Below are 24,198 nucleotides of genomic sequence, written 5' to 3' on the forward strand. Positions count from 1 at the left end.
GTCTTTTAATCATCACCTGACTGCTTGGCTCGGTTCCGAGAGCACACCATGTCTGTCCTTGCAGATTGCTTGTCTATTAATGCCATGCTTATATTGCAGGTTCTTAGTTGTAATGTGTGTAAATGCCTTAAATATTGACAAATGTTTAAAGTTATTGGCGTCTTCCCCACCAGGCCTACTCCCTGTCCAAGCAGAGGAGTAAGTGCAGAGACTAAAGTGTGACTTGGTGTTTAGGTCACAACCAACATCTTGACTGTTTGGGAAGGGCAGGTAGTGGAAAGAGAATCTTCGGTAAGGGATGAGATGTTGCTGTCCATGAGCCAAGTTTCAGTAAATGCCAAGATGTTCATGCAATCATCCACAATAAGGTTGTCGATGGTAAGGACCTTGGGCTGGATTTTCCGTTCTTTTCGCCTCGTTTCGCGCCCCGGCAGGCCGGTAAATGCTGTTTCTGGCCATGAAACGGGGCGTCCAAACTGGAAGTTTCGCAAATGGTTTTGTGGCCGCAAAAGCTTCCACTCCGCCTGTATGCTGTAAATCGTCCTGCAAAGCTGCACTAGCGCCCTGGATGGAACTTTCTGCCCCAACGCCTCATTTAACGACTGCCCCAGAAAACAACTGATAAAACCAGGCGGTCCCAGGGTGCAGCAGGAGCTATTGGTGGTATATTTAAAGGGAGGCTGAAGGATCATATATCGTAGTTGTGTGCAGAACCCTGCGGGAGGCTCCGAGTTGCAAACAGCACTTTTATGTACCATGATACTTTGCTTACAAGGCAGTGAGCGATTTCAATGGGGGCAATGCTTGTTCGGCAGCAAATCATGCTGGTTGCTATTGGCAGGCGGCTTCAAGCTGGAAGAAGGGTTCTTGGCCATGTTGGACCATGGAATCGTAGAGGTCGCATACATTTGGGGAGGAGGCCTTACCGCCCACGGGTTTACAGGGAACATTGCTTATACCTCCACATCTCTGATGTGCAGTGCGTTAGAAGGCTGCGCTTCCGAAAAGAAGGTCTGCCAGTTCATACAGGCAGACCTACAGCCTACCAGCACCAACAGCACTGTGCTGCCTGTCGAGGTGAAGGTGACTGTGGCGATGACCTCCTATGCCTCCAGCTCCTTCCAGGCAGCAGCAGGGGACATATGCAGCATCTCGCTGCATTTGCCAATTTACAAGGGCCCAATTAAAAATGGTTAGCCAGAATGAGAACGCTCTAGAGTTTGGATGATTTGCAGGTTTCCCCAAGGTTCAACGTGCTATGGACTGTACACACATTGCCTTGCGAGCACCATCACACAATGCAGAGGTCTTCAGAAACCGAAAGGGATACCACTCCCTAAATGTACAGCTGGTCTACGATTACATTCTGCTCATCCTCATAGTGAATTCCCGCTATCCAGGGAGCACACAAGATGCTTTCATCTTGCGTGAGCGCAGTGTCTCATGAATGTTTCAGTGACAAAGACAAGGTCAGAGCTGACCGGGGACAAAGGATACGGCCTGGCCACCTGGCTCATGACCTCCCTCTGGAACCCTGCCACAGAAACTGAGCAGCACTATAATGACAGCCATGCAACCACCCGCAACATCATCAAACAGACAATAGGCGTGCCTGGACCCCTCTGGAGGCAGCCTTCAATACTCTCCACAATAGGTCTGAGTTCATTGTCGTCTGCTGCATGCTACACAACTTGGCCATCATGAAGGGCAGGCATTGCCAGTGGGGATTGCAGGACCACCTCGGGAGGACGATGAGGAAGAGGAGTCTGGTGAGGAACCCACTGCACATTCACCTCAACCACAGGGGAGGCAGCATGGAGATGTGCTCACAGCAAGAGCCTCACGTCGGCAGTTCATCATTGACCGGTTTGGTTGAAGGGGGAAGGTGGAAGGTGGGATTGCAGCATTGACTCACTACTCTGTCACCATGCTGACTATTGTATACTTGATTCTGCGAATGAGACACAAGACACCAATAGCAAAGGTCAAACAAAGCATTTTTTTTATCAAGATGCAACATCCCAAAAAAAACTATACAATCCTCAAATGCTATGTAAATTAACACAAGACTGTTTCCTGCAGTGAACAAAAACTGATTTAACACAAAGGTGCAGGCATTACTGGCAATGAAGTGATGCCAGCCCTTAATGGGTCTTTGCTAGGCATTCCCCACCCCTCCTTTCCTTATAACCCCCTCCCATGCCTGCCGCTCCTCCTCAATGAGTCCTCTGGGCAGACAGCAAGGCTGCTAGAGTGCTGCTGTATTGGGGGGCTCGACAATGCAGACTGTGTCTCAGGACAGCTTGGACCAACTCTTGGCCTGGAAGGCCCGGCTTTGAAGTGGGGTACCTCCTCATCGGCGTCGTCCGTCACGGGTAGCTGGGGTGTCAGCTGTGTATGGAGCATGGTTGGCGAGTGAGTGGTGGGATCTGGAATGCTGTCATCCTGGCGAATGACAGCACCTCCCATTTCCGTGGAGCCACTGACTCTCCGACGGGGCTGGGCCTTAGCAACCGGAGCACGATGTCTCCCCACACCTTGCTGGCCTGCTTTGGCACCGTCACTTCCCCTTTAGACAGTGGGGAACGCAGAGAGTATGGAAGCAGACATGGACTGCATCACTTGGCCAAGCTGAAGCAAAGCTTGTGCCTGTGATGTGCCCGAGTCTGCAGCATGATCAACGGTAGATGCGCAATGGGTTCCTCGCCTGGCTCCTTCCTCGTCGTCGTCCTCCCAAGGTGGTCCTGCAATCCCCACTGGTAATGCCTGTCCCCTCATGATGGCTAAGTTGTGTAGCACCACACACTCTGAACTCCACTGTCTCTTCTAGAGGCCACCAGCCTCTGTGTGGGCAATGATGGCCTCGCTGGACTCACGACTCGCAACGGCAATCTGCGACGCTGTCTCCGCAACAGTCGAAGTAAGATTGATGCTCGCTGGGATCCGTCCCAATGCATCCATCAGCTCACGGTGCATTCCTGTGGTTTCCCTGGACTTTTCCACCAGGTATAATTCCACGTCTGCCTGTGTTTGAGCAGAGCGACTTTGCCGACTCACCCCATGGAGGACTGACCTGTGAGATTTTACCTCGGCACTGCGTTGCTGTACGCCGCTGGGACCAGGAGCCTCCGATGACTCAAACCCCGGGAATTCACCGGTGTCGCCAGATGAACTTATCCCTGATGGGGCAACTGGTGGGCTGTGATGCTCCATGGGAGCAATCTCCTCCCCTCCCTCGCCGTTTCCACCATGGCCTGACGTGGAGGCCTCCCTCGAGGTATGCTGCGCCTGTGGTTGGTCCATCTGGAAGTAGAAAACAACAGAGGAGTGGTTAGCAGGAGGGGGCAGGGTGACATGGGGAAGGTAGGTGGCATTGCACATGTTCATTTGAAGGCCTGCCGCAGATTCATATTTCTCAATGCAGGATCTTGAGTCGTGCCATCAATTTACATACCCTCACGAAGGGGGCTCAGTATCACCCCTGGCAACTGCCCGAGCTGGGACTCCGATTAGGGCAGAGACCCCTTCCTCCACATCTGTCAGTGGGATTGGTTGAGGCGGACCCCAGCCTGTCTGCAGTTGCTCCCTTTTATTATGGGAGTGTTTTGACTGCAAAGAGAAAAATAGGAAGGGATCAGACAGGTTTCTCTGTTGCAGCATATGTGCCTACAAGAGTACAATAGGTGATACTGTGTGAATGTTGCTGTTGCTTCCGTTCAATCTGTTTGGATGTTGCATGTGCTTCATCAGTATTTGGTCATGGGTTTGAGGCATCTAACATGGGAGCTATAAGCGATCTTTCAGAAAGGCATAGCAGCAGTTAGTGTCTTGCGAGGGACGATGTGAATGCATGGATCATTAAAAGTGAATGGGTGCTGAAGTAAGCCTTCATCTTTCTTGTACATTTTGATAGCCACCCCACAGATGTGTTGAGCGAGACCATATGCATGACAAACTTCAATGTGTGAGATTAGAGTTAGAAGTCATGGAGGCATACGTAGATGCAAATGGTACTTAGCTCGACGATCCTCGTAAGGTCATTGAACTTTTTGTGGCACAGTGCGCCAGTCCTGGGCACAGTGTCTGCAGCAGACACCTGCGCTATATCCCCCCATATTCTCAAACATAGGGGGGGGAGTGGTCTGGCTCCCCCAGCAAGATGGGGGAGCCACTGTACTCACTAAGGCCTCACTTGCCTCATGCCTTCCCTCCTGATCCTCCATCTCGGCAACAGTGGCTGAAGTTTTTGCGTGCGTGCAGGAAGCGTTTGTGACCGGAAAAGAAAAAAATTCAATGCGCATGCGCAAAATGGCCATCTCCTTTTAACTCCGAAAGTTTCGGCTCGGGTGTGCAATGCCTGACTTAACGCCAATGCTCCTCTAGATGACTTTTTTTGCCGAAACTTCCGAACAAAGACGCAAACTATTTTCAGGCACAAATTTTTACGACCCGCCGCAATTAACGCCCCGAAAGCCGATAATCCAGCCCCTTATTCATGAGCGAGCAAACATTCTGGCAGTAAATGCGGGTAATTGGTCTACTGGCAAAGTCCAGTGGGGTAATGCTGGGTGGGGGTGGGATGAGGAGGAGGTTGATAAGGTTACCCTCCAGTGGATGTATTTGGTAGGGAGGTCCATAGGAGAGGATGTTGAAGCAGTAGAGGGTGCTACTCCTAGGGTGGCAATGGGTACCTTGATAGGCACTTTGGATAATGCAAAGTGAGGCCCAGAGGAGAATTATGGGCTTCCAGCGTGAGACAGCAGCAGGGCAATTGGAAAGCAGAGGAGCCGTAATGGATTGGGATAGGGGTTGGGACTTTTAACTTTGTTCAATAAATGCAAGTTGTTGTTCACAGGGTAGAGTCAGCTTGGTGTATCCACAAACCAGTGTCCAGCTGTGGAGAAGGAGTGAATCCAAGAGCTGTTTGAGAGACTAATACTGATAGCTGCACTGCTGGAGATTATCCAGTGGAATCGGGGCAGAGGAGTGGTGGAGAATTGACTATGAATTAGCAGAGGTTGATCTGGGGGCCCAGCAGAGTTGTGAAGTGGCCTTGGGTGTTAGCAGTGTACACCAGCAGAGGAGAAGGGAGCAGTGGGGTTGAAACCAGAGGATCAAAAGCAACAAAGTCCAGGGAGCCAGGGGAACGTGAAGGGTAAATCCATGGGGTTAGAGCTGTTTTGAAGAACAAAATGAGTTTGTTATGGATTTGTTAAATGCAAATTGTGTTTGACTAACTTGTTTGAGTTCTTTGAAACATAGAAACATAGAAAATAGGTGCATGTGCAGGCCATTCAGCCCTTCTAGCCTGCACCGCCATTCAATGAGTTCATGGCTGAACATGCAACTTCAGTACCCCCTTCCTGCTTTCACGCCATACCCCTTGATCCCCCGAGTAGTAAGGACTTCATCTAACTCCCTTTTGAATATATTTAGTGAATTGGCCTCAACTACTTTCTGTGGTAGAGAATTCCACAGGTTCACCACTCTCTGGGTGAAGAAGTTTCTCCTTATCTCGGTCCTAAATGGCTTACCACTTATCCTTAGACTGTGACCTCTGGTTCTGGACTTCCCCAACATTGGGAACATTCTTCCTGCATCCAACCTGTCCAAACCCGTCAGAATTTTAAACGTTTCTATGAGGTCCCCTCACTCTTCTGAACTCCAGTGAATACAAGCCCAGTTGATCCAGTCTTTCTTGATAGGTCAGTCCCGCCATCCCGGGAATCAGTCTGGTGAATCTTCGCTGCACTCCCTCAATAGCAAGAATGTCCTTCCTCAAGTTAGGAGACCAAAACTGTACACAATACTCCAGGTGTGGCCTCACCAAGGCCCTGTACAACTGTAGCAACACCTCCCTGCCCCTGTACTCAAATCCCCTCGCTATGAAGGCCAACATGCCATTTGCTTTTTTAACCGCCTGCTGCACCTGCATGCCAACCTTCAATGACTGATGTACCATGACACCCAGGTCTCGTTGCACCTTCCCTTTTCCTAATCTGTCACCATTCAGATAATAGTCTGTCTCTCTGTTTTTACCACCAAAGTGGATAACCTCACATTTATCCACATTATACTTCATCTGTCACGCATTTGCCCACTCACCTAACCTATCCAAGTCACTCTGCAGCCTCATAGCATCCTCCTCGCAGCTCACACTGCCACCCAACTTAGTGTCATCCGCAAATTTGGAGATACTACATTTAATCCCCTCGTCTAAATCATTAATGTACAATGTAAACAACTGGGGCCCCAGCACAGAACCCTGCGGTACCCCACTAGTCATTGCCTGCCATTCCGAAAAGTACCCATTTACTCCTACTCTTTGATTCCTGTCTGACAACCAGTTCTCAATCCACGTCAGCACACTACCCCCAATCCCATGTGCTTTAACTTTGCACATTAATCTCCTGTGTGGGACCTTGTCGAAAGCCTTCTGAAAGTCCAAATATACCACATCAACTGGTACTCCTTTGTCCACTTTATTGGAAACATCCTCAAAAAATTCCAGAAGATTTGTCAAGCATGATCTCCCTTTCACAAATCCATGCTGACTTGGACCTATCATGTCACCATTTTCCAAATGCGCTGCTATGACATCCCTAATAATTGATTCCATCATTTTACCCACTACCGAGGTCAGGCTGACCAGTCTATAATTCCCTGCTTTCTCTCTCCCTCCTTTTTTAAAAAGTGGGGTTACATTGGCTACCCTCCACTCGATAGGAACTGATCCAGAGTCAATGGAATGTTGGAAAATGACTGTCAATGCATCCGCTATTTCCAAGGCCACCTCCTTAAGTACCCTGGGATGCAGTCCATCAGGCCCTGGGGATTTATCGGCCTTCAATCCCATCAATTTCCCCAACACAATTTCCCGACTAATAAGGATTTCCCTCAGTTCCTCCTCCTTACTAGACCCTCTGACCACTTTTATATCCGGAAGGTTGTTTGTGTCCTCCTTAGTGAATACTGAACCAAAGTACTTGTTCAATTGGTCTGCCATTTCTTTGTTCCCCGTTATGACTTCCCCTGATTCTGACTGCAGGGGACCTACGTTTGTCTTTACTAACCTTTTTCTCTTTACATACCTATAGAAACTTTTGCAATCCGCCTTAATGTTCCCTGCAAGCTTCTTCTCGTACTCCATTTTCCCTGCCCTAATCAAACCCTTTGTCCTCCTCTGCTGAGTTCTAAATTTCTCCCAGTCCCCAGGTTCGCTGCTATTTCTGGCCAATTTGTATGCCATTTCCTTGGCTTTAATACTATCCCTGATTTCCCTAGATAGCCACGGTTGAGCCACCTTCCCTTTTTTATTTTTACGCCAGACAGGAATGTACAATTGTAATTCATCCATGCGGTCTCTAAATGTCTGCCATTGCCCATCCACAGTCAACCCCTTAAGTACCATTAGCCAATCTATCTTAGCCAATTCATGCCTCATACCTTCAAAGTTACCCTTCTTTAAGTTCTGGACCATGGTCTCTGAATTAACTGTTTCATTCTCCATCCTAATGCAGAATTCCACCATATTATGGTCACTCTTCCCCAAGGGGCCTCGCACAATGCGATTGCTAATTAATCCTCTCTCATTACACAACACCCAGTCTAAGATGGCCTCCCCCCTAGTTGGTTCCTCGACATATTGGTCTAGAAAACCATCCCTTATGCACTCCAGGAAATCCTCCTCCACCGTATTGCTTCCAGTTTGGCTAGCCCAATCTATGTGCATATTAAAGTCACCCATTATAACTGCTGCACCTTTATTGCATGCACTCCTAATTTCCTGTTTGATGCCCTCCCCAACATCACTACTACTGTTTGGAGGTCTGTACACAACTCCCACTAACGATTTTTGCCCTTTGGTGTTCTGCAGCTCTACCCATATAGATTCCACATCATCCAAGCTAATGTCTTTCCTAACTATTGCATTAATCTCCTCTTTAACCAGCAATGCTACCCCACCTCCTTTTCCTTTTATTCTATCCTTCCTGAATGTTGAATACCCCTGGCTGTTGAGTTCCCACCCCTGATCATCCTGGAGCCACATCTCCGTAATCCCAATCACATCATATTTGTTAACATCTATTTGCACAGTTAATTCATCCACCTTATTGCGGATACTCCTTGCATTAAGACACAAAGCCTTCAGGCTTGCTTTTTTAACACCCTTTGTCCTTTTAGAATTTTGCTGTACAGTGGCCCTTTTTATTCTTTGCCTTGGGTTTCTCTGCCCTCCACTTTTCCTCATCTCCTTTCTGTCTTTTGCTTTTGCCTCATTTTTGTCTCCCTCTGTCTCCCTGCATAGGTTCCCATCCCCCTGCAATATTAGTTTAACTCCTCCCCAACAGCACTAGCAAACACTCCCCCTAGGACATTGGTTCCGGTCCTGCCCAGGTGCAGACCATCCGGTTTGTACTGGTCCCACCTCCCCCAGAACCGGTTCCAATGCCCCAAGAATTTGAATCCCTCCCTGCTGCACCACTGCTCAAGCCATGTATTCATCTGTGCTATCCTGCTATTCCTACTCTGACTAGCACGTGGCACTGGTAGCAATCCCGAGATTACTACTTTTGAGGTCCTACTTTTTAATTTAGCTCCTAGCTCCTTAACTTCTTTTCGTAGGACCTCATCCCTTTTTTTACCTATGTCGTTGGTACCAATGTGCACCACGACAACTGGCTGTTGTCCCTCCCATTTCAGAATGTCCTGCACCCGCTCCGAGACATCCTTGACCCTTGCACCAGGGAGGCAACATACCATCCTGGAGTCTCGGTTGCGTCCGCAGAAACGCCTATCTATTCCCCTCACCGTCGAATCCCCTATCACTATCGCGCTGCCAATCTTTTTCCTGCCCTCCTTTGCAGCAGAGCCACCTACGGTGCCATGAACTTGGCTGCTGCTGCCCTCCCCTGATGAGTCATCCTCCCCAACAGTACTCAAAGCAGTGTATCTGTTTTGCAGGGGGATGACCACAGGGGACCCCTGCACTATCTTTCTTGCACTGCTCTTCCTGCTGGTCTTCCATTCCCTATCTGGCTGTGGACCCTTCTCCTGCGGTAAGACCAACTCACTACACGTGATACTCACGTCATTCTCAGCATCGTGGATGCTCCAGAGTGAATCCACCCTCGGCTCCAATTCCGCAACGCGGACCGTCAAGAGCTCGAGGCGGATACACTTCCCGCACACGTAGCGCCCAGGGACACCGGAAGTGTCCCCGAGTTCCTACATAGTACAGGAGGAGCATATCACGTGACCGAGCTCTCCTGCCATGCCTTAACCTTAGATACCCTTAAATTGGTAATAACAATGTTACAGTTCACTTACTGATATAAAAAAGAAAAGAAAAGCTACTCACCAATCACCAGCCAATCACTTACCCCATTGGCTGTGACGTCACTTTTTGATTACTTTCTACTTCTATTTTGCTTTCTCTCCCGCTGTAGCTGCCTTTTTATAGGCCGCTCCCGCATCTCACCAACTGCCGCTGGCTCTCGATCTCCCGCTGGGCCTTTTGTAGGCCGCTCCCCTCTCACCAACTGCCGCTGGCTCTCGATCTCCCGCTGGGCCTTTTATAGGTCGCTCCACTCTCACCAACTGCTGCTGGCTCTCGATCTCCCGCTGGGCCTTTTGAAGTAACGGAGATGAAGGTAGTGCGGTTGATATTGTGTATATAGACTTTCAGACTGGATGAAAGTGTGCAGCAGTGTCCCCCAGGGGTCCGTGTTAGGACCACTGTTCTTTTTGATTAGAAATGATCTGGACTTGGGTATCCAGGGTATAATTGCAAAGTTTGCAGATGACACACAACTCTGAAATGTAGCAGTGAGGAGGCTAGTCATAATCATAGGCAGTCCCTCGAATCGAGGATGACTTCCACGCCAAAAAGGGATGAGTTCACAGATGTTTCAATGAAGGACCTAATATTCTAGGTCCCGAACTACATAGTGAAGGATGGAAGATGCCTTTGTGTGGATTTTTTTTAACGTGTGGTGGCCGTTGCACACCAGCCACCACACGGGCTTGACAGAGCTAGGTCTTGGCCCAGTGGCAAGGATTAACCAAGATGACTAAAGACCAGCTCTGCTGCACGTACCTAGTACGCACACACATCGCAGTGTAAGCTGGCCCGTGCTGCCCCTGGGCCCTCGCCTCTTCTGGCCCCGAACTCTTGCCTCTCCTGGGCCCCGATCATGTCGCTCTACGAACTCTCGCCGCTCCTTCACCCCAATCTCACTGCTCCTGCTGTACCTGCCCGCACTCCAATCAACGACCTGGATTTGGGTGATGTTGGATCCAGTCGTCTTCTTCACAGCTGTTGCCCTCCTGTGTAAGATTTCTAAATCTTTGGCATTAAATTGACAGCGAGACTGATTCTTTTAAAACAATTCGGAACAGTTCGGTACACACGCACGTACATTTATCAGTAGTCGTTTGTTACTAGTTACAACAGATGCAATGTTACAATAATGATTTATAAAAAGGTATACGTCACTTTCCTCTGGCTGGCTGGCTGAGCACATGGCTTGCTGTTTCGGCTGGTCTTCAGCAGGAGGTCTGCCTTGTGCTCGGGAGAGAAGGAGAAAAATCTTTGGCTTGAATTCTTGCACCCCTCAAAGCCATTGTTCCTCAAAGCCCCAGAATTGGATCTTGGTCCCAGGGCAGTTCCTTATTGGCTTTCCTCACCCATGTGTCTGTCTGGAGGCTCTATGATTAGGTTAATGGCTTTGCAATTAACACAATACACAACCACCATGCTGGAGGTCTGTGAGCTTCCATTTTGAATCTTTCAAAACTCTCTTCGTATAGTCTACACTTTCAACATTTATACATACACAATCAATTTTATTACTGAACACTTTTATTCTTACAAACTTCCCACCTTGAGGGGGAAATATCCTTATTGACCCCTCAAATTGTTTATCTCCTCAGGGATCACATATCATAAACATAGAGGGTTCTAATAGTTCTGCTGTTTATGGGTTTTAAACTTAGAGAGAAAAGTGGATGGCCTGACTTGGTCCCCACCTCATAAGGTGTAGGCCACACGTATTGTACTACATCTCCAGCAGAGACTCTCCCCATCCCATATCTTCAGTGCACTGTCGCTTCTCAAAGCACATTGATGATTGATGATGTTCGTGAGTCATTCTGCAGATCCCGCTTCTCCATCTTCCCTCGGCTTCGGTCGTGGACGATACTGATTAATGTGAAACCACTTCTCGTACTGAATGCCCTTTTCCCCCGGTAACTGAATCAAATAAACCACGGAGTTCAATCGGTCTATAATCTTATGTGGTCCCCACCACCTGGGCTCAAAGGCATGCAGCTTCTTCCCATAATTTGGATCAACTGGGCCTGTATTCACGGGAGTTTAGAAGAATGAGAGGGGCTCTCATAGAAACATATAAAATTCTGATGGGACTGGACAGGTTAGATGCAGGAAGAATGTTCCGACGTTGGAGAAGTCTAGAACCAGGGGTCACAGTCTAAGGATAAGGGGTAAGCCATTTAGGACTGAGATGAGGAGAAACTTCTTCACTCGGAGAATTGTTAACCTGTGGAATTCTCTACCGCAGAGTTGTTGATGCCAGTTCGTCAGATATATTCAAGAGGGAGTTAGATATGGCCCTTACGGCTAAAGGGATCAAGGGGTATGAAAAGAAAGCAGGAAAAGGGTACTGAGGTGAATGATCAGCCATGATCTTATTGAATGGTGGTGCAGGCTCGAAGGGCCGAATGGCCTACTCCTGCACCTATTTTCTATGTTTCTATGAAAGTGCCTGACCCAAGAACACCCTGCTCGACTAGGAATGTTATGGTGTCTCTGATGTAAGGGTGACTCTCCCTTGGGATGGGGTACTGTTTAATGAATGAGTGGGAGGGGTCCCTCAATAGATTCCTCACCTGCCATTTTTCCAGTCATGCTTGCATGTGGCAAACACTGCTAGGTGTTCCTGAATTAGTTTTGCCACAGCTTAATTTTCGCTCCCTGGAGGGTGGGTCATACTCGGATGGCTTTTTAATAGCAAAAACTAAGTGAGCATCTGAAATTTCTATCACTCCTGCCTTATCTCTCAATCCCATCCAAACACAGTCCTGATTATGATCTATCCCCGTGCCATACTGATCCAACACATCAGTCCCTACAATTCCCCTTCTGTCGAGGGTGGTCATCAGCATGGGCGCTGGGACCTTACAGGTGAGGCCTCCCAATTGAAGTTCAGTGGCCTTCCCTGTATATGTGATGGCTATATCACTGTTAAACCCTTTAAGGTTCATACAACCCCTGCCCGCCGCTGCATGGCGTTCAACACAGGGTGTAGATGATGGTAACAGCTGAGCCAATATCGATGAGCATAATCTGCTGCCTGCCCCCTTTTAAGACCACAAAAGACTACTGGTCTCCCGCTGCCATCATGTCGGAACCCCACTTCCGACTAATCTTTGGGGGCCGAACCATGTCAAAGGGTCGATCCTTGAATGTGTCTCTCATGAGTGTGCATCGGTGATTGCATGCACCGGTAAATGAATTTGCATCCTCCCTGTGGCAATTTGGGTTTGTATAAGGGTTATCAGTTGATCCAATCGTTGATGTGTCCCAGAGGGCTTGGTTCGTCCCTCGGGAGGTATCTATGCGTTGCATCCTGGTTCGGTGCTGGTCTGGGTCTGCTGCAGTCTTTTGCTAGGTGGCCTATCTTCTTGCAATTAAAGCACTGTCCCTTAAAGGGGTAGCTTTGAGATCCCTCCTCCATTGACACTGGTTTATTTGCGGTGGGTGGTGACTTCACCTTTAACTGATCTTTTACCATCTCCCAGGCTATTTGAGCGTGGTCTCTATATCTGTCCACTGATTGGTGGGCCTCATGGCTATGCCCAGGGTGGTTTTAACTAAAGGGTGGAGTTGGGTCAGGAACATCGATTTAAATTGTTCCTGATTCTTTCCTACTGTAGCATTTGAGGGTGCCTGGTTCTGCGTACGTTGATATTGTACAGGCGATTACTGAAAGGTCTGGGGGTCTCTTCTGGGCGCTGCTTGGTCTGATTAAGCAGAGCCACTAAGTTCAAGTTTTGGATCCCTAAGTGGTTTAGGATCTCGGTCATGAGTGCATCGGCCGCTGCCCCAGGCTGGAGGACTGCGAGCTTCCATTTTGAATCTTTCAAAACTGTCTCTTCGTATAGGCTACACTTTCAATATTTATGCATATACAGAATCAATTTTATTACTGAACACTTTTATTCTTACACCTGCAGCAGCACATGCTGTATCTTATAGTGGCATGCTGCCATGCTCTTTTTAAGGCCCAACCTGCCTCTGGTGTTCCTCACATCCGGGGCGGTCCCAACCTGTGAGGAACACCAGAGGTAGGTTGGGGCCTTAAAAAGAGCGTGGCGGCAGTGGATTTGGCATTCGTTGCAGCCCCGACCTGTGAGGAGGTTAGTAACAGACTTCAGGAGGACAGACACATGGTAGATGATATTTAATGCAGAAAAGTGTGAAGTGATTCATTTTGGTAGGAAGGATGAGAGGCAATATAATCTAAATAGTGCAATTTTAAAGGGGTTGGAAGAGCTGAAAGACCTGGGGGTGTATACACAAATCTCTGAAGGTGCCAGGACAAGTTGAGAAGACTGTTTAAAAAGGAAAACGGGATCATTGGCTTTATAAATAATGGCATATGTCCCGGTGTTGGCTCCGAGGTGGGAGGGAGAAGGAACAGTGGGCTGTTTGCGGTCAGGAAACCTGGAAGAGCGGGTTTCCTTCGGGTCCTGACTAATTTAACGACAGGGCCTGATTAACATTTCTTGTCACCTTTTCCCGGCTGCAGCCAGCCAGGTTGAGAGATTGGTTAGCTAACTGGTGGGTAAGCCTTTGGCACCAGGTGAGTGGAGTGGAGTAGAGTAGAAATTGAGATCGAAGGCTGGAGAGGAGATCGGTGATGCGGGAGGTGGGATTAGATTGTAGGCCGCAGGAGGGGAGAGCAGAGATCGGAAAGATTGGGGGGACAGGTGGGAGATTGGCGTGGGGGCTGCAAGTAAGCTGGATCCAACAAGTAAATGGAAAGATGCCTTGGAGAGGGTGCAGAAGAAATTTTTTAGACTGGTGTGAAAGACTTCAGTTACATGGGGAGACCAGAGAAACCGGAGTTGTTCTCCTTAGTGTACAGAAGGTTATGGGGAGATTTAATAGGTATTCAAAATTATGAAGGGTTCTAATAGAATAAATATGAAACTGCTTCCAGTGGCAGAAGGGTCGGTAACCAGAGGGGACAGATTTAAGATAATTGGCAAAAAATCCCCGCAGATGTTGAGAAAAATTTACTCATCGGTTGTTCTGATCTGGAATACTCTACTTGAAAGGATGGTGGAAGCAGATTCAATAATGTCTTTCAAAGGGGAATTGGATAAATACTTGGAGGGCTATGGGGAAAGCGCTGGGAGGTGGGACTAATTGTATAGCTCTTTCAAAGAGCTGGCACAGGCATAATGGGTTGAATGGCCTCCTTCTGTGCTGCATCATTCTGTAATAAAGAACAAATAGGAGGATCATGATGGTGCAAAGATGTGATATTATGGATAGTTACTTAGGAAAAACATTGTCAATGTGCTGTTTAAGTTTTTTCTGCAGAATTGACAGATACGTGGAATTGGAAGTGTTTAGATGTTTATCCAGATGCTAGTGGGCATGGTGGGTGTTCAGGAATAGGCAGGGGAACAGCATTGCATAGAATGCTTCTGTAGTGGTAACAGCTGATTCTCAGGAGAAAGATTCAACTGAGTGAATATTTCTAGCTGCTGTTATGATTCCCCTCGACATCCTCCTTACTCTTGCTACTGGTTCCATTTTTCTCCCATTACCAAAACACATCAGGCTACTGGTTCTGATGGCATTTACCCGATGATGATTGACCAGAAGGAGTGGTGCGGCATAAATAGCGCAGAGACAGGAGGCCAAAAGGAGCGTGAGTGGAGCATAAATAATGTGGAGATAAGAGGCCCGAGACCAGAAGGATCGGAGCGCGAAGACTCCGATCAAAAACAAAAACAAATTCTAAGCGTGACGTCACAGGAGAGCAGGTGGGTGATTGGTTGGTGAGTATTACAGCTTTTATTTGCTGTCGTAAGTTAGGGAAGGGGTTAAATTAAGAACCGAGAACCTTAACTTGCTAGTACTTATTAACGTAATAATTTAAAACGGATACAATAATGAAACAAAACAAAAATATCGATTGAATAAATGCTTTAACTAATAAATAAACCAGTTATAGATGGCATACTAGATATTGTGTTGTAACTGCAGCATGTGGGAGGTGAAGAGCAGCGTGATCCCGCGCAACCACATCTGCAGTGTCTGCAACTTGAACTTTGCCTCAGAATTGTTGAGCTGGAGTGTGAGCTGCCGACATTGCGATGCATCAGGGAGGAGGAGAGTTACCTGGACACTTTGCTCCATGAGGCAGTCACACCCCTAAGGTAAAACAGTACTTTCGAGTTAGTCACTGGTCAGGGACAGGAGGGTGTGACTGCAAATCAAGAAAGTATGGGAACCCAGAATGCAGTGATGGAGGAACATCAGCCCTTGACCCCATCCAACAGGTACAAAGTACTTGCTACCTGTATGGATGAGGAAAAGGACTGCAGGGAGGATGGGCAAACTAACCATGGCACCGTGGTACAGGGGGCTATCCAAGTGGGGAGAGAAGGAAGGAATGTGGTAGGGGACAGTATAGTCAGGGGGACAGATACTGTTCTCTGCAGCTGCAACAGGGAGTTCCAGAGGTTGTGTTACCTGCCAGGGTTAAGGATATAGGTGCAGCGTCCAAATTCCAAAATGTTCCGGGATCCAGACTCCGGACCTATTGGTGGCAGGGTTGTCCAGAATCTGTAAAATGTTCCGGATTCCGGAGCCGCCGCCCGACCTCGGCACTCGCCTCGCCGCCGCCCGACCTCGGCACTCGCCGCCGCCGCCCGACCTCGGCACTCGCCGCCGCCGTCCGACCTCGGCCCTCGCCGCCGCCGCCCGACCTCGGCCCTCGCCGCCGCCGCCCGACCTCGGCCCTCGCCTCGCCGCCCGACCTCGGCCCTCGCCTCGCCGCCCGACCTCGGCGCCCGCCTCGCCGCCCGACCTCGGCGCCCGCCTCGCCGCCCGACCTCGGCGCCCGCCTCGCCGCCCGACCTCGGCGCCCGCCTCGCCGCCCGACCTCGGCGCCCGCCTCGCCGCCCGACCTCGGCGCCCGCCTCGCCGCCCGACCTCGGCGCCCGCCTCGCCGCCCGACCTCGGCGCCCGCCTCGCCGCCCGGCCTCGGCGCCCGCCTCGCCGCCCGGCCTCGGCGCCCGCCTCGCCGCCCGGCCTCGGCGCCCGCCTCGCCGCCCGGCCTCGGCGCCCGCCTCGCCGCCCGGCCTCGGCGCCCGCCTCGCCGCCCGGCCTCGGCGCCCGCCTCGCCGCCCGGCCTCGGCGCCCGCCTCGCCGCCCGGCCTCGGCGCCCGCCTCGCCGCCCGGCCTCGGCGCCCGCCTCGCCGCCCGGCCTCGGCGCCCGCCTCGCCGCCCGGCCTCGGCGCCCGCCTCGCCGCCCGGCCTCGGCGCCCGCCTCGCCGCCCGGCCTCGGCGCCCGCCTCGCCGCCCGGCCTCGGCGCCCGCCTCGCCGCCCGGCCTCGGCGCCCGACCTCGGCGCCCGCCCTCGGCGCCCGCCTCGCCGCCCGACCTGCCCAAACACCATCTCCGCGATGGCGCCGCCCTGACCAGCCCCTCTTCGGCGGGGTCGCCACCCCGAACAGCACACCCCACCCCCCCCACCCCCCCCCCCCCAAACATTCTGAAATTCAGAAATATCCTAACTTGGCTCTGATATATTTCTGGATTCATGATGTCAAAAATGTTCCAAGGTCCGGAAAAACACACATCTGGATTCGTGACGCTGCACCTGTATCTACTTGCGGCTGGAGAAGAACTGGGAGGGGGCGGATCCAGTTGTCGTGGTCCATGTAGGAATCGATCACATAGGTAGAAATAAGAATGAGGTTCTATTGAGGGAGTTTGAGGAGCTGCAGTCTAAATTAATAAGCGGAACCTCAAGGGTAATAATCTCTGGATTACTACCTGAGCCACACGTAAATTGGTATAAGGTCAAGCAGGTCAGAGTTAAATGCATGGCTGAGTGGTGTGGGAAGAAGGGGTTTTAATTCATGGGGCACTGGCACCAGTACTAGGGAAAGAATGAGCTGTTCCGTCAGGCTGGGCCCAGCATCATGGCGAGTCAAATCGTAGGGCTTTAAACTTTATTAAATACATTTTTTTTTAAATAGAGGTGGGGGTCAGGTAAGGGGAAATTTAGAAATCTAAAGAGGAAGTTCAATGCAATAGAGCAATGTAGCAATTTGGATGTAAGAAAAATAAGTGGATTGTAACCGGAAGGGACAGAGTTTAATGGGAGCAGTGCAGCACAGAATAAGGTCAAAGCAGGGTATAATGATGGAAAATTTAAATTAAAGGCTGTATCTGAATGCACGAAGCATTCGTAACATGATAGATGAACTAGTGGCACAAGTAGAGAGAAATGGATTTAATCGATTAGCCATTAGAGGCGTGGTTGCTAGGTGACCAAGGTTGGGAACTAACCGTTACTTTACATTTCAAAAAGAATGGAAAAGGAGTGGGTGTAGACCTGATAAAGGATGACGACGACAGTCGAGAGGAGATCTCCGTTCAGAAGATCAGGAAGTAGAATCAGTATGGGTAGAGATGAGGAATAACATGGGCAGAAAACACTGGTGGGAGTAGCATTATCGACCCCCTAACAGTAGCTTTACCGTTGGCCAGAATATTATTCAAGAAATAGTGGGAGCTTGTAACAAAAGTAATACAATAATCATGGACTTTAATCTTCATATAGATGGGACAAATCAAATTTTCAAAGGTAGTCAGGAGGACAAGTTCATGGAATACATTCGGGACAGTTTCCTAGAACAATACATCATGGAACCAACCAGGAGCAAGCTATTTTAGATCTTGTTTTGTGTAATGACAGGGTTAATTAGCAATCTCATAGTAAGGGATCCTCTGGGACAAAGTGCTCATAATAGAATTTCATATGTCTGAGAGTGACTTGTCTAAGTCTGAAACTAGAGTCTTAAACTTAAATAAAGCCAATTACCTAGGTATGAAGGGCGAGTTGGCTAAGGTAGATTAGAAAAATAGATTAAAAGGTATGGCAGTCGTCATCATCATCATAGGCAGTCCCTTGGAATCGAGGAAGATTTGCTTCTACTCCAGAAGTGAGTTCTTTGGTAGCTGAACAGTCCAATATGAGAGAGCCACAGACTCTGTCACAGGTGGGACAGATAGTCGTTGAGGGATGGGGTAGGCGGGACTAGTTTGCTGCACGCTCTTTCCGCTGCCTGCGCTTGATTTCTGCATACTCTAGGCGTTGAGACTCGAGGTGCTCAGCGCCCTCTCGGATGCACTTCCTTCACTTGGGGCAGTCTTGGGTCAGGGACTCCCAGGTGTCAGTGGGGATGTTGCACTTTACCAGGGAGGCTTTGAGGGTGTCCTTGTAGCGTTTCCGCTGCCCCCCCCCCCCCCCTCTGGCTCGTTTGCCGTGAAGGAGTTCCGAGTAGAGCACTTGCTTTGGGAGTCTCGTGTCTGGCATGCGGACTATGTGGCCTGCCCAGCGGAGCTGATCGATTGTGGTCAGTACTTCAATGCTGGGGATGTTGGCCTGAATGAGGACGCTGATGATGGTGCGCCTGTCCTCCCAGGGGATTTGTAGGATCTTGCGGAGACATCGTTTGAGAAATATCTCCATCAACTTGAGGTGTCTACTGTACATGGTCCATGTCTCTAAGCCATACAGGAGGGCGGGTATTACTACAGCCTTGTAGACCATGAGCTTGGTGGCAGTTTTGAGGGCCTGATCTTCATACACTCTTTTCCTCAGGCAGCCGAAGGTTGCACTGGCGCACTGGAAGCGGTGTTGGATCTCGTCGTCGATTCCTGCTCTTGTTGATGGGAGGCTCCCGAGATTTGGGAAGTGGTCCACATTGTCAGTAGATAAGCAGTGGCTACCAAATGAGCAGTGACCTTTTGTTTCCAAATTTGCCAGGATCTTGACCTGAATATAATGTTTGTAGTCAGCATCTTTTCAGATGTCTGCATATTTTTGCAATCCAATACTGTTTTCACAATAGTTATCTAAAATTTGAGTGATTTGCAATTCTCTTGCAGCGTTCAGCAAATTTTTCATCAAACTACAATTGCAGATAATTTTGCTGAAAACTAGAGATAATAAAGGAATAAAATCGTACCTTTTGAGTAGAAATGCAGGATTTAAATTATTTACAATTCAGTGTTTTTAATCTGTATTTAAATTATGCTGTAAAAATGCTTCTGCTTCATTGTGCTTTTGGTAATTATTCCTTACCAAATCCTATGTCCTCCACCATGGTTTTTGAAGTAGTTAACTCGAGTAAAAAAAACAAAGGGCTGCCAAGTAATGTCTGCACCCTCAAAAAATTGTATTAAAAAAAAAAAAATACAATTTAAAACTGACCTACTAGAAGAAACCACTTGTTTTAATTTTGTGGGGCAAGTAATGCATTGTTTTGCAAGAGCAACCTATATAAAAAGTTATATAGAAAATAATGCACTGATTTTTAAAAAAATTTTAAAGCATGATGTATTACTGAAATTAAAATCTTTGCTTATTTGATTTTGCAGAAAAATATGACTACATAGGCCGGCTGCTGAAACCATGGGATGAACCATCAGAATATACAGATGAGGAAGATGTTAAGGAGCACTCAAAACAGGACTAAAACTGTTCAGCAACCAAAGCAAGGGCCTTCCGTGCTGCAACCCATTTTACTCAGATTTCTGCAGCTTTCTTTTTCTTCACAAGCTACAAATGATTGAATGCAAAATATATTTTGTAAAAAGTGATGAATACCCTTGTGTGGAAATTTTAATTAAAATGTCTGGTATATGCTGCCAACATTGTTTTGCAGTTGTTGTAATAAGTCGGGTAAGGTTACGTCCATGTTAGCAAAAAAAACACCCAGGAGTTGATTTGTCTTGTACCTATTGTTTGCCGATAGAGGCGAAGTAGGCTTAAGCCATCCAACATTACTAATGTTTCAAGATTCTTCTAAACTGGGTGTAATAGAGCAAGGCCCCTTGGTCTTGGGATCCTTGTTTTGTGCAATTTTTTTTTATGTACAGCAACATTACAAGCAATCTTGCTTTTACAGTAAAACAGTAAGTAGTTTGCACTACTGAAAGCTGGGGTTGAGAGTTGAATTTTGAATACTCTGCACAATGCAGTTTTAAAGGCTTTTTTTCCAAAAAACTGCACTAAATCAGTATACAGTAATCAAAGGAAAGTGGGAGTACTGGTAACTGATAATTGTGCTGGTTCAGTTTCAAAATGCTATGTGGTTTTTCCCACTGAATGTTACGCAACTATATTTCTCTGCAATGATGTAACACTGAAGTCTGGTTCCCCTCCATTTATCGAAATGTAGGTAATATTCATTGTGCCTTATTTTGATTACTTTTTCTACTTCAACTTGAAATATTGTAAATCAGTTTCCCCAGACCTGAGCCAATGGTGTAATAGTGTTCAAAGGAGAAAAGCAGTCATTGCCTGTCGACCTCTGTTTATCATTGCCTATAGTATGATATTGCCATTGATAGTGGGGAAGGGGTGGGGAAATCCCCTCGTGCTAATGTATGTGGGGCTAGCATATCCAGTGATACTGCCATATTTATGTAGTGATGTACAGTTTAGTGTCATAATCAGAAGTCCACATTTCATTATTTCCTTCCCTCTTGTTTGCAGTAGCTCTTTTATTATGTGGGAGAGCAGTACCTTTAGCTTGTGTGGGATAGGAAAAAAAATTGTGATGGTAAAGCACTGCAAATTTTGTAAATACATGTAACTGTTTTAATAAAAGCATGTACATTCTACAACCAGACAGAACTGACTTCTGTGTAGAGTAACAAATCTTGAACCGGAGCTGTAGGTTATGGTGGATCAGATGGATATTGCACAATAAACAATTGGTTATTAATCTGGTCTGATTTGTGATTTATTTTGAAAATACTTAAAATCTATATTAACGGCACGGGTAACAGAAATAGCAAAGAAACCGATTGAGTTATGTTGGCTTAAGTATTTCATTTTTACCAAAGGTTATAATCTGAGAAAAGTTAAACTGTTTAAATGTTTGCAGTCTCCCAACTTGGTACTTAAATATTTGGGTAAAGTGTTGTCTAATGTTTAAATTGCATTAAATTGTATCTACTTGTTTGGATGGATGGGAACCAATGTAATCCCAAATCATGGACTCGTGGTACAAATATAACAGTAGTTGACTATCAAAATGCTTATAGCTTTTTATTACTGCGCACGCCGACTATTTATTCAGGAATGCAAACCTGTTATGTTTGCAATATAGTGTCCCAAGTGCTTGTAAACACAGATGTTTGACAATATAAAAACGCTTGACGTGTCAACTTGATATGTGAATTCCTCTTTCATGTCTGATGTCTAAGCAGTCAATCCTTTAGCTACGACTTTAGTCTTTTTAAAATGCTTTGCATCACATTTTCTCTAAGCTTTTGTTTGATCTGACACTTTGTTCATTTTGAAAATTTTATATATGTTTACAAATGCTTTGGACTAGAAATTCGGTTCTCGGTGGTAATTGTATACAGTTATCGCAACGCTGTCACTGAGGCCGTAAATTCAAGCTTTAATTTGCACAGCGGTAAAAATCGCTGTTGCACGAGGATTCGTGACGCAAACCAAGTTTTCTGCAACTTTACTCAGGCCAATAACACCTCAAGAGGCCTTTGGTTGGTTGGGGGGGGGGGGGGGGAAGAGAAACACAAAAAAAATTGTAAAAAGTCACAACATTCACAGACACTTAACTCGTGAATCGCTGCAAAAGAATTTTAAAAAAAAACTTGAACTTAGCTTTTTTTTGCCTGCCTTCATACAAGGGCTGCAATGTTTTTTCCTTGGCGTATTTTTTCGTCCTAAATAGGGGTGCGCTCCAAGCCAAATTTTTGCCGCAAGCGATATTTCAAGTCTTGCACGGTGGCGCTCTTCTCTCCAGCGGTATTTGAAAAGCGCCGCCGCAAGACTTCTGAATTTCCTGCCGCACTTTTTCGCCAAAAACGACTAAATATCGCAAAAAAAAGGGCGCAAGTTTGGTGAGTTTTTAGCCCCAAAAGCTGCACATTTGTGTATAAATGTTTGGAGAATCTTTTAATGTACAAACTATTTTCAGAAAACCCCCACAAATTGCCAGAACAACAACAACTTGTATTTGTATAGCACCTTTAACGTAGTAAAACGACCCAAGGCACTTCACAGGAGTATTATAAGGCAAAACAATTGACACCAAGCCACACAAGGAGAAATTAGGGCAAGTGACCAAAAGCTTAGTTAGAGGTAGCTTTTAAGGAGAGCCTTGAAGGAGGAAAAAGACAGCGGTTTAGGGAGCAAATTCTAGAGCTAGGGGCCTAGACAACAGAAGGCACAGCCACCAATGGTTGAGTGATTATAATCAGAGATGCTCAACAGGGCAGAATTAGAGGAGTGCAGATATCTTGGGTGTGGCGGGGAGGGAGGTGTTGTGGGGCTGGAGAAGATTAGAGATAGGGAGGGGCGAGGCCATGGAGGAATTTGAAAACCAGGATGAGAATTTTGAAATTGAGGGGTTGCCTAACCGATAGCCAATGTAGGTCAGCGAGCACGGGTGATGGGTGAAAGGAACTTGGTGAGAGTTAGGACATGGGTAGCTGAGTTTTGGATGACAAGTTTACATAGGGTAGAACAATTCAGCTTTGATTTACAGTAAAACTTCAAAAGCATTGCATCTAAATGCACAGTAAACCTGTTATTAGCCAAACACTGATGCTACAGCAACCGTATGTAGTACAGTAATGCAATGTATACTAAGCTTTTGCTCATTTCTGCTTACAATAGAATTTGTACGCGTACGTGAGTTACTTCACATTTGCAATGCCTTTCAGATGCTTCTCAAACACATTTTGGCGGCAGTCTTTTGTAAATATTTCTGCGATAGTGTTTTTTGCATTTTGCCAGTCATCTGATAACTTGTATTTATTGGAGAGTCATGAGCTTAATATTTCAGCATCCTTCTGACAAACTGGTAGGCATAGTACTTGTTGGCTCTGCACATTGTGCCAATTTCTAAATAGTAATGATTTACCTGTATCATTAGGAAACTTGTACGACCTTAACTCGTACCGAAGTAACTTGTGGCAGTAGCTCCAATAATGAACAGTAAAAGATTGTTGGACTTCAGAGTAATGAGCATGTTTCAGTTCAAGCTTTGTACTACCTTATCTGTTACCATTACGCTGGTGTTTCAGTTGAGTTGTGTGGAATAGTGTTTGCGAGAGGTGAGGAAATCCATTCCAATAGAATAAAATCTGAGTCCTAATGGATGTCGTGGAGCCTTTGATCTGTGGATTTGTGTTGGAAAATGGAAATATGTTTCCATTTTACCACTTTTGTTTCCCTGTAGAAAATATAGGCTCGGAATTTGTGGTGCGTCATCATAATCATTGGCAGTCTCTCGGAGTCGAGGATGACTTGCTTCCACATTAAAATTGAGTTCTCAGATGACACAGTCCAATGCAGGAGCTACAGTCTCTGTCGTAGGTTGGACAGACGGTGGTTGAAAGTACGTTGATTGACGTGCCGGTTTTTTGAAGTGCTTGGGTTGTCATGCGCTCCTTCCGCCGTATGCGCTTGCTCATGGCGAAGAGACTCAGAAATGTTCAATGCCCTCACTGATTATTCTCCCATTTTGAGTGATCCTGCGCCAGTGATTCCCAGGTGTTAGTCGGGATGTTGAACTTCTTCAAGGAGGCCTTGAGGGTGTTCTTGAAGTGTTTCCTCTGCCACCTGGGGCTCGTTTGCCCTGTCAGAGCTCCGAGTAGAGTGCTTGCTTTGGGAGTCTTGTATCAGGCATACGGACGATGTGGCCCATCCATCGGAGCTGATCAAGCCTTGTCAATGCTTCGATGCTGAGGATGTTAGCCTGGGCGAGAACACTGATGGTGCGTCTATCCTGCCAATTTGCAGGATCATCCTGAGGCAGCGTTGATACTTTTCCAGTGCTTTGATGTGCCTGCTGTATATAGTCCATGTCTCAGAAGCA

The 24,198-nt window shown here is 47.4% G+C and overlaps 1 protein-coding gene across 1 annotated transcript in view; it reads left to right on the forward strand.

Annotated features, from left to right (window-relative positions):
* The window catches only part of LOC139234692 (membrane-associated progesterone receptor component 2-like), a 64,477-nt gene extending 43,408 nt beyond the window's left edge, over positions 1 to 21,069 (forward strand). The window contains exon 3 of the mRNA XM_070865371.1: positions 19,718 to 21,069. Within this exon, the coding sequence (XP_070721472.1) occupies positions 19,718 to 19,815 (98 nt within the window). The 3' untranslated portion in view covers positions 19,816 to 21,069. The remainder of the gene's footprint in view (positions 1 to 19,717) is intronic.
* The last annotated feature ends 3,129 nt before the right edge of the window (positions 21,070 to 24,198 follow it).

Source organism: Pristiophorus japonicus, chromosome 2 (assembly GCF_044704955.1).
Source record: "Pristiophorus japonicus isolate sPriJap1 chromosome 2, sPriJap1.hap1, whole genome shotgun sequence".
In the NCBI taxonomy this organism is placed as follows: domain Eukaryota; kingdom Metazoa; phylum Chordata; class Chondrichthyes; family Pristiophoridae; genus Pristiophorus; species Pristiophorus japonicus.